Below are 10,529 nucleotides of genomic sequence, written 5' to 3' on the forward strand. Positions count from 1 at the left end.
ATGTCTGTGCTGCAGCGTAAAGGAAGAGGAGGAGGAGGGCACAGAGCGCACAAACCGCCGATGTACTAGTAGAGAAGAGCGATAAACGCCTGTATCAACTGACTGACAAGTTAACCGAGATGGAGAAAACTTCACCTAAACTCTTCAGTTTATGGATTTATTGCGTAATTGTATTCCTAACTGATGCTGGGCTAGGTACGTCCCGTCTTTTCAGTTTCTGTAAACTTGTTTTATAGCTTGTGTCCTGTTACTTTTTTTGTCTTGTTTGATTACGTTTTTATATTTTATCATATATTTTATGTCTGAACTTATGTGGTTCAAGACAGCGGATGAAGATGTTTGACTTAATTCTGACTGTCAAATAATTTGCTTCTATACTTAATTTCGTCTGAACACACTTTTTGAATTGCCTTTCTTTCTTTCCCTAAAACATCAACATTATTCGCTAGATGCACTACATGGACCAATATTTTTCCCACTATAAAAGACTTTGGCAAAGACTTGTGATCAGTATGCACTTGACTTATGCTCTGAGTATCTGACAGATCAGGTCTGATAAAAGCCTGATATGTGAACTTTATGAACTTTTATGTTTATGAAATTATTTGTCTGATGCAAAACATCTCAGCAATGCTGATACACACTGATTGTTTAAATCCCCCACAAATGGAGTTAATAAATCAGATCATATGTTAATGATTAGACATGCCTTTGTCTCTATAAACCTGCAGGCTACAAAGTAATTGCAACTGGGGATAGAAAATTTGCGCTTTTCTTTCTCTCCCAGGTTCCAACATCTGTACTTCTCGAGGAGCCAGCACATGTCAGCAGTGCCTGGCAGTGCATCCTACCTGTGCCTGGTGCTTTCAAGAGGTGTGGTGATCTACAGTGTTTAATGACTGAGCTGAAAAATGTTTACTTTGGATTTTATTACAGTATTAAGATTCCTGGATGGAGTCGGGAGCTGTATGATTAATAGAAAAAAAAATCAGAATTTTAATATTAGAGGTTGTAGTATGTTTGCACAGGTTTAGGTGGTTTATGAGGACATATTTGTATAATGACATGGGTATAACATCGATATTACAATGTGAAGGAGGACACTTCCTTGAATTCCCTGAAAAGGCTTTTTTTTTTTTTTTTTAAATGTAAAATTGCACAAAGTTTTCTTTGAGGTTTCTTTGAAGTTTAGGGGTTGTTGTAGGGGATAGAAAAATACAGTTTGTGCAGCATAAAAACCATTATGCCTATGGAAATTCCTTATTTTTCAATATTAATATTCATGTGCTCAGATCATGACTCTGTGAAGATTAATCAGGCTTGATAACACTAAAGTTGACTGACTCATCTGTGTGTCAAGGAGTAGTTTTGTTTTATGATAAAACATAATTTTGCAGTTTTGAAGCAATTACAATCCTCTACATTGTCCACATCATCCACCAGAGTAGTCAGTGACATTTTAAAGCCACAATGAAACTTAAGACGTGACAGATCTATTCTTGTTACATCTACCCATCGGTTTTTGATTGGATGGAGGCAAATCAGAATGTGCGCTTGCAGGTGATTGTAAGAAAGAGATTAAGTTTTTTCCATTTTAGAGAAAAAAAATGGAAAACAAAAATAAGAGTTATGACATTTTGAAAACAAAAATAAGAGTTCCGAATAAATTACTGTTAATAAATAATTAAAAATACAAAAAATGAAATGAATGGGTGTGAATCTAACATGCATTTAGAGATTTGTTTTGTTCTTTTCATACCGACTTAAAGCGAATGTCTGATGGAAACAGTTTGAAATGTTTTCAATGCCAGTACTTAAGCCTCACAACCATTGTATCTTTATTAAGAGGAAAAATGAAAAGCAAGTCTTCCTTTGTTTTTCTCTTTACTGTTGTTCTGAAACATCTTATCTCATAAAAGTGTGAGTCATGTATTCCAGCTTTTTGATATTCAGGAAGTAAAATAAGGATTGTCCTTAGTTGTGACGAAAAATCCAGTAACTGTTTTTTTCTGAGTGACGTCTGGATACAAAAAATATACTGACTCAATCATTAGCGTGATTTGGGGCTCAGGACTACCTTATTTGTTCGACCAGTGGCAGATGAGGAGAGTGTTTTTTGTAATTCTATTTGCTGCTGCAATCTTTATTTAGTGCCCTATACCAGTATAACTGTCTGCCAAATGCTTATCAGGATTTTGGACAAAATGTACCTGGTTCCTCCCGATGTGACCTGAAGAAGAACCTCATAGAAGCAGGATGCAGAAGAGGATCTCTGGAGTATCCCACCAGCAAAATGCATGTGACAGAGAACAAAGATCTCAGTGACAAGGCCTCGGGATCCACCACCGACGTCACCCAGATCCAACCTCAGAGCATGCACATATCTCTGAGACCAGGTGAGTTTATCAACCCATAAACAAGTGACCACATGTTCCTCCATTAGACCAAATACTTACTCTGGCGTCCCACAGATGATTCCCAGGTCTTCACACTGAAAGTCCGTCAGGTTGAGGACTACCCTGTGGACTTGTATTATCTGATGGACTTGTCCTACTCCATGAATGACGACCTGTCGCAGCTGCGACGGCTGGGGCGAGGCCTGGCTGAAGAGATGAGTAAAACCACCAGCAATCTACGCATGGGCTTTGGGGCTTTCGTGGATAAACCCGTGTCCCCGTACATGTACATCTCACCTCAAGAAGCCGTGTTAAATCCCTGTTACTCGTGAGTGATGACATGTATTTACACACTGAACGTAAACATTACAGATGATGGGTGTTTATTTCAAACTTGTAATTGGGCGGTTGACTTGTTGGCTGACAGAATCTGATATTACATCTTTAGACACACTGCTATTATGGTTGAAGTGTCTCCATTTGCTGAGTTACGTACATAAATAAGTGTTATGCTGTAAGCTGTTTTCTAAAGCTTAAATGTTGAGACTCATTTGTGTCAGCAAATGTGAAGAACCAATATTGTAACTTTCTGAATTCTCCCCATTAATGTTCTTTTCTGATCCTTCTACATCTTAATACATTATCTTCCATAGGATCCCATACAAATGCCAACCTCAGTTTGGCTACAGACACGTTCTTTCTCTGACAGAGGAGGTCGGCCGCTTTACAGAGGAAGTGAAGAAACAGAAGGTGTCTCGGAACAGGGACGCGCCAGAAGGAGGCTTTGATGCCATTATACAGGCAGCCGTGTGCAAGGTTGAACTCTCTAAACAAGCAAAAATAAATACAGAGAACTTTACAATACAAGTAGCTTTTGCATTGGTTATTTTTGGCCCAAAATAAGTTTTCTTATTTGAACACTTTTGTCTTTCTCTCAGGAGAAAATTGGTTGGAGACCAGGTGCATCCCACTTACTGGTTTTCACCACAGATGCGAAGACACACGTGGCACTCGATGGGCGCCTGGCGGGCATTGTACGACCCAATGACGGCCAATGTTATGTGGGCACAGATAACGTCTACAATATGTCTACAACTATGGTATTCTGCTGATCTTGTTAATTACTTTTTAGTAGGGTTGTGACAATGCACCCCGAGCTGGTTGAAAATGGATACAAATATGTGACGATTCAAATCAGTTGAGATGTTAAACGAATGACAATACAATTGGGAGTGGGAGTTCATTTGAATGTGTTTCTAAGGGGAACTGACTGTCTTTAGAAAAGTTTACATGGTGGTTTCTTTTCATCTTGCCTTTAATGCGTATTAATGTAGTGTTCATAATCACAGCGCTGCTTTGTTTACAGCGTTAACCAAGGAACGCTGTTCCATAAGTGCCTCCTGCTGTCAGAGAGTGAATTTGCATTTTCATTCAGCCCGCCTGCTGGTTTTGTTTCATGCAGATGTTTAATATAGTAAGGTTTCACAAAGCTGTTTTTGTTTCAAATTTCGAAATGATACAATCCAATTTAGATTAATTGACTTAAAAACTGCTCATGCTGCATGTATGCAGCGTCTTTGTTTGGATTTTGATTAAAATACATTGGTTGCCTCTGATTTTAAATGGATAGAGCACAGGCAATGCCTTAGTTTGTTTAAATGAAGAGATATCTTTTTGTTTTAAAATTAAAATGTAGTTTTGTTGGTTGACATAATTCAATTTTACAAAGAAATGTGCACCATTTTGTAAAAGCATTTATAATGTCTTAAATCTCATTTTGTTAAAAAAATCGTGAGAATATCGTTTTGTGAAATCAATATTGTGAATCATATCGCATTGTGAGTAGAGTAAATCGTTACATCCCTACATTTTAGTCAATTTTGGGTGAAACATATAGACAAAACATTCACTTTGATGGGGTATTTAGCATTAGACACACTGTACAGCATATGAAAACTCTTAAATTAAGTTTATATTACCTTTATTTATGCATACTAATGGATTACATTTTTTTCAGGACTACCCATCCCTGGCATTAATCACAGAGAAAATGTCAGAGAACAATATAAATCTCATCTTTGCTGTGACTAGCCATGTGGAATCACTCTATAAGGTAAGAAGGGTAATAAATGTTATTGTAAATCAGTATGGCAAATGCCTAATATTACTTTTAAGATCACTTTCAAAGATTTATCCTTCTTTCGCTCTCTTTATCCATTGTAGAACTACAGTGAGCTGATCCCTGGCACTGCGGTGGGCACTCTGTCCGAGGACTCTCATAATGTCATCCAGCTGATCCAGGATGCATACGCTGTAATGTCCCTTTTTACATTTACTAAAAAGGAATTTCTAGGTTCAATACAACTTCTTTAAGTTTAAGACATTTTTCTGTAATATCTCTGTCATACATCTCTATTGAAAATGGACAATGGACTATAAAATGATTTTCTGTGATGATCTACATATGCTAACGATAGAGCTGAACTTGTGCTGAACCTAGAGCATTCCTTTAAAAGGCTTTACCCCATTCACATTGTCTGTGGTTACTGATCTATTGTTTGCTGTTGTATTTGTGTGTTTGTGTAACAGAAACTGCGTTCTAAGGTTGAGCTGGAGCTCTTGAATGTCCCGGAAGAGCTCAGTCTGACATTTAATGCCACATGTCTCAATGGAGAGGTCATCCCTGGCCTAAGATCCTGCTCTGGCCTCAAAAGAGGAGATACCGTCAGTATCCTCTTCTCTCTTTAGCTCTCTCATTCTGTCCATCTCTCTAATATTCTCCATCCACCTCATTTGTATTTCATGTTGTTACTTTATTCTCACTCTAAAATTCCTGGTATAACTCAACCAAACCACTCATCCCAAAACTCCCCTACGGTCAGTTCGGTCACTTCCTTCTTTTCAGTCATATACCCACTATGAGGTCTTGACATATTCCACAAGAGGAGGAGCACAGGAAATGTCCTTTCTAATGTGCAATCATCAGCCTTCTTTGATAAATGAGTTGCATGAAATGTTGTGGTTTCAATCCCTTCCTTATAAATGGTTAACTGTAAAAACGTTTACACATTCAGGACAAGTGGGTGTAACTGTGCCATTACTCTTTTTGCTGAGTGTGTCTCGGAATCAGACTCGCCTGTTTCCTGTTCTTCCGTGCTGCTCTGACTCACACCACCCAGCCTTCAGTCCAGACTGTCTGTCAGTCCAACACAATCACATGTTAGGCAGCCTACACACTGACTGTCAGCAATGGAATAACACTCACATACTGTATGTCATGTACATAATGGCTAAACATTCTCCATAAGAAATATAAGACTGAACAAATATTATTTTATTTTCAATTATTATATTATATTATATATTTACTATATTATATATATTTTTCACTTACAAAAATCAAGTCTTCAAGTGGTGAATAACAATAAAAACATTACATTGCTGTGACAGACCAGTAAAGTACTGATTCGACATTATTAGAAAACATATTTTCAATAATTATAATTATAATATTTCATTTATACATGTTTTTAATATTCAATTATTTGTTGTATGTACATTTTATTGGATATACACTACCATTCATTGGTTAGGGTCAGTTAGATTTTATAATATTTTGAAAGAAAACTCTTATGCTCATCAAGGCTGCATTTGTTTAATCTAAAATACAGTAATATTGTAAAATATTTCATATTTAATAGTTACAGTTCAAAACAGTACCTATTTTCTTTTCTTTTTTTGGTTCTCAATAAATATTTCTGATATTATCAATGTTGAAAACAAATGTGCTACTTATTGCTAATATTGTTGTGGAAACCAAAATCATTTTTGGTCACCTTTGATCAATTTACTATATCCTTGCTGATTAAAAGTATACATTTTCTTTAAAAATCTGACCCCAAAACCTATTATGGTCCTACAGTACAACTTTGTAATGTATAATAATTCATGTTTGTGAACACCTGTGCTCTGTAACAACTCCACACTCCCTCAATCCCATCTCCCCAGGTATCCTTCAGTGTAGAAGCTCGGGCCAGAGGCTGTCCTAAAGAGAAGCGCAAGACCTTCACCATCAAACCGGTGGGCTTCAAAGACACCTTGCAGATCACAGTCAACTTCGAGTGTGAGTGTAAATGCCAAGCTAAGGCAGAGCCTGACAGTCCCGTCTGTCACCATGGCAATGGCACCTACGAGTGTGGGATCTGCCTGTGCAACCCGGGACGATTGGGTCCCAGGTGTGAATGTGCAGAGGGGGACTACAGCCCCACCGAGCAGGACGCCTGCACCGGGCCAGACAAAGTGGTCTGCAGCGGCCGTGGAGACTGTGTGTGTGGCCAGTGTGTGTGCCACAATAATGATTTTGGCAAGGTGTGGGGGAAGAGGTGTGAGTGTGACGATTTCAGCTGCCTGCGGTACAAAGGAGAGCTGTGCTCGGGTAAGAAAAGATTTGTGGATGATAGAGAGTGTGATAGAGTTTTATTATTAGACTGTTGGATGTAACATTAACAGTGATCCCAACAAGTGTTTTTGGACACTTTTAAACTAAATGTGTAAATGTATTTGAATCAGATGCAAAATATCCAACCCAGTGGCATTTGCAAACTAATTTGGGGGAAGTAATCATTTTTTCCAGGTTTAGGAACTGAAAACCGAATTTTAAAAAAATCCAGAACTGAATGATGTTCTCATATGGAAACAAATTGTTCATATGAGTCATTTTTTAGAGAAACAGAAACATGCATTGCAACGTGTAGTCCGATTCCCGAACAAATGATTCTTACGAGTTTTGAGACATTCAGACATTTTTTAGTAAATCAAAAACATACAGTACAACCAGTGTGGTCCAATTCCTGAACAAATGATTATTATGAGTGGATTGGTTTCAGTAAATCAAAACTATACAGTGAAAACAGTGTAGTCTGATTCCTGAACAAATTTTTCATATAAGCTGTTTCTTTTTTGTGAATCAAAAACATACAGTACCAACCACTGTAATCGAATTCCCGAACAAATTATTCTTATGACCAGTTCTTTTTATAGAATAGGAACCATACAGAGCAACCAGTGTAGTCAGATTCCCGAACAAATTATTCTTTTGAGTCTGATCTTTTTAGTGAATCAAAACCATACAGTGCAACCAGTGTAGTCAGTTTCCCGAACAAATGATTCTTATGAGTGAATATTTTTCATTTTTAAACATATATGTTTTGTTTTACAATAGAAATTGTTACAAATGTCTTTTTGCTTGAACAGAACAACATAATGCCACTTGGGTTAATATTTTTTTATATAATGCAAAGACACTTATACATTTTTAAAGAGACTTAGGGGTCCAAATACTTTTTAGGGCCCCTGCATCTCAGCCTTGACAAACTCACAACGAGCAGGATAATTTAGACAAAAGTCTGTTTTTTTCACAGCCTATTATATTGTACAAAAGTCTTTCTTTACGAGTAAGATTCCTTGTTCCCTGCCTCACATCACCTCAAAGGAATTACCTACAATAACACAAAAATGTCTCCTGTGCTAGTCGAAGAACGAGCTTCTCTTATAAATAAAAAGGCTCTGGGGGACTTGGCAGGCTAAACCATGTGTTGACCTATTTGAGACGTGTGTTTGTTCTTCAGACGAGGTGCTGATGTTCCACTGGGGCGCGTTTGAGTTGGAATGGCCGAAGAGTTTATGTAAAAAAATTTTTTTTTAAACGCTATAGTGCACCTCTTGAAGTTGTGTACCTCTTGGAAGGGGGTTGGTTTCTCACTTAAACAAAACCAGATCTCTGTAGTCGTGATTCCAAAAGATTTCAGCCTCTGCTGTAACAAACTGAGCATTTTTAAGAGAAAACATCTTGTAGATCTACAAGAAGGTTCTTACAGCATACTCCCAGAGGTCCAAGTAATCCAGAAAATGCCTTTCTGCGTTGTCACACACTGATGATGTCAGTGAACCAAAAATAGCCCAGTGAGGGAGTAAAGTGGTGTTTAGGCTGATGTGAAGAGTTTGTTGTTTTCTCTGAGAAGAATAATTACATACAATACAATGTTATTTTTTACATTTGGTTACCCATTGTTCTATTTCCTTGTGGTTTTGTTTTTGATTTAGCTGCATCATTGTTGTATTTTCAACCAAAATCCCAAATCACTCATAAACATTGTTTTGCTAAGGAATAAAGCACTGTAATCTCCTAAGCAAACATGCACACTGCTGCAAATGTGTTTATAATTATAACTGTAAATCACTAATGTAATGGAGCTCAGCATTCTGCCATTGAACGTCAAGTGAAATATCTTACGACTATCGTATCAGTTCTGTCACATTCCTCACATTCAAGGCCCCAGATGTCCATTTTTAGAAATCTCTGTAATAAAAAATGAAAGATGGAGCTGTTTGACAACAGCTGAGTGTGATTGGGGAATTTCATTTGTGAAACATGGAAAGCCTCAGCATAATATTTGGAAATGAGTCGGGGGTTTTTTCTATGCATGTATGGAATGTACAACTCCCTACATGAGGCACTTTTATGGGCTCAAGTTCAAACTGACCTTATTACATTATGAGATTCATCATGGAAAGCTTTCTTTCACGGGTAAAACAAGCAAATAGATGGTCAAAAAAGCGTCTAAATTCTACAATCATGTGGAGTCTGCCCACTCATTCCCATTTTTGTGTTATTTTTCCCTACATGGCTCATTCCAGGTCATGGCACTTGTTCTTGTGGGTTTTGCCAGTGTGATCCAGACTGGAAGGGAGAGAACTGCAACTGTTCTACTCGTACAGACACCTGCATGTCCAGTTTGGGGCTGTTGTGCAGCGGTCGTGGTCAGTGTGTGTGTGGGAGCTGTGAATGCACTCAGCCTGGGGCCTACGGCTCCACCTGCGATAAATGCCCCACCTGCCCTGACGCCTGTACCTTGAAGAAGTAAGCGTAACTCCTATATTAAGCATAAAATAACATGTTCAGAATAGCAGACTACCAAATTTTATTGTACATTTTCTATATGCATAGAATACCGAGATGACCTTGTACATTTTCCAAAATATGCATTTTTCAAATGTCCATTGGCCTTTGATTGCTTGAACAGAGTGTTTTAACTGTGATTAACTTGTACTTCTTGACCCATTATTTGGTTTAACTGCCAAAAGCCTTAAATGTGCAAAATAACCATTTGTATTTCTAATTGGATGGCAATAGTTGAATTTAGCATGTAATATGATCTGGTCATGTGACCACAATGTAACACTACTATTTGGAATGTTTATTATTCTGTAAGACGTTCTTATTCACATGCAGTTTTTTTTTATATATATTATGGGCGTATACGGTTTATACTACACACAGTATTCAGTAAGTAGTATACTTTACCCTAGTAAAAAAATATATATATATATATATATATATATATATATATATATTTTAAATACATTTATTTCATACTAAGTATAGTTCAAATCTATTGACATATTTACTGACATATCGCTCGAGACTTACTGATATAATAAATTATAATTCAACTTAATTTGGAGTACTACTTGTGCACTATGCACATTTCCTAATATTAAGCCTGAAATGTGTTTTAATGTCACTATTGATGATGATTGTAATGATTTTTTTATAATATCAGTCTTTAAATGCAAGATATTTAAAGTGTACCTGAAGTATACTTGCAGTATATCTTTAGTTGGACTTCAGCACTACTTCCTCACAAGTAGATTGCATTAAGTGCAAAATTAGTTGTTCCAACTAATTAACAGACTTTAAGTAAGCCAGTGTAGTATACTAAAGGTACAATTGCAGGGTAATTTTATTAAGGACATAAATATGTAAATGTATGTTTAGTATACTTAGCATGAAATAAATGTATCTCAAATACATTTTAGTATATTTATTTTTCACTAGGGTATACTATGCAGTATTCAGTATTCAGTAAGCAGTAAACTAGTATTCTAATACAAACATAGGCAATTCAAGTTTAAAAGTTTATGTCAAATCTACGGTGGCCGAGAGAGCTCAACGCGCTGCAACTTAAGAAAACACATGCAAATTGAAAAAACACCAGCAAATTAAGAAAACATCTTCATCAGTTTGACAACACACGCGCTGCAAATCCTCACAACACATGCAAATGAAGAAAC

The 10,529-nt window shown here is 36.9% G+C and overlaps 1 protein-coding gene across 1 annotated transcript in view; it reads left to right on the plus strand.

The window, feature by feature from the left end:
- The window catches only part of itgb3b (integrin beta 3b), a 15,242-nt gene continuing 4,713 nt past the window's right edge, over nucleotides 1-10,529 (plus strand). The window contains exons 1-11 of the mRNA XM_016234719.1: nucleotides 1-195; nucleotides 788-873; nucleotides 2,192-2,396; nucleotides 2,472-2,724; nucleotides 3,050-3,212; nucleotides 3,335-3,496; nucleotides 4,414-4,509; nucleotides 4,620-4,709; nucleotides 4,986-5,120; nucleotides 6,405-6,831; nucleotides 9,093-9,315. Of these exons, the coding sequence (XP_016090205.1) occupies nucleotides 120-195; nucleotides 788-873; nucleotides 2,192-2,396; nucleotides 2,472-2,724; nucleotides 3,050-3,212; nucleotides 3,335-3,496; nucleotides 4,414-4,509; nucleotides 4,620-4,709; nucleotides 4,986-5,120; nucleotides 6,405-6,831; nucleotides 9,093-9,315 (1,916 nt within the window). The 5' untranslated portion in view covers nucleotides 1-119. The remainder of the gene's footprint in view (nucleotides 196-787; nucleotides 874-2,191; nucleotides 2,397-2,471; nucleotides 2,725-3,049; nucleotides 3,213-3,334; nucleotides 3,497-4,413; nucleotides 4,510-4,619; nucleotides 4,710-4,985; nucleotides 5,121-6,404; nucleotides 6,832-9,092; nucleotides 9,316-10,529) is intronic.

Source organism: Sinocyclocheilus grahami, unplaced genomic scaffold (assembly GCF_001515645.1).
Source record: "Sinocyclocheilus grahami isolate Dianchi unplaced genomic scaffold, SAMN03320097.WGS_v1.1 scaffold457.1, whole genome shotgun sequence".
NCBI classification, from domain to species: Eukaryota; Metazoa; Chordata; class Actinopteri; order Cypriniformes; family Cyprinidae; genus Sinocyclocheilus; species Sinocyclocheilus grahami.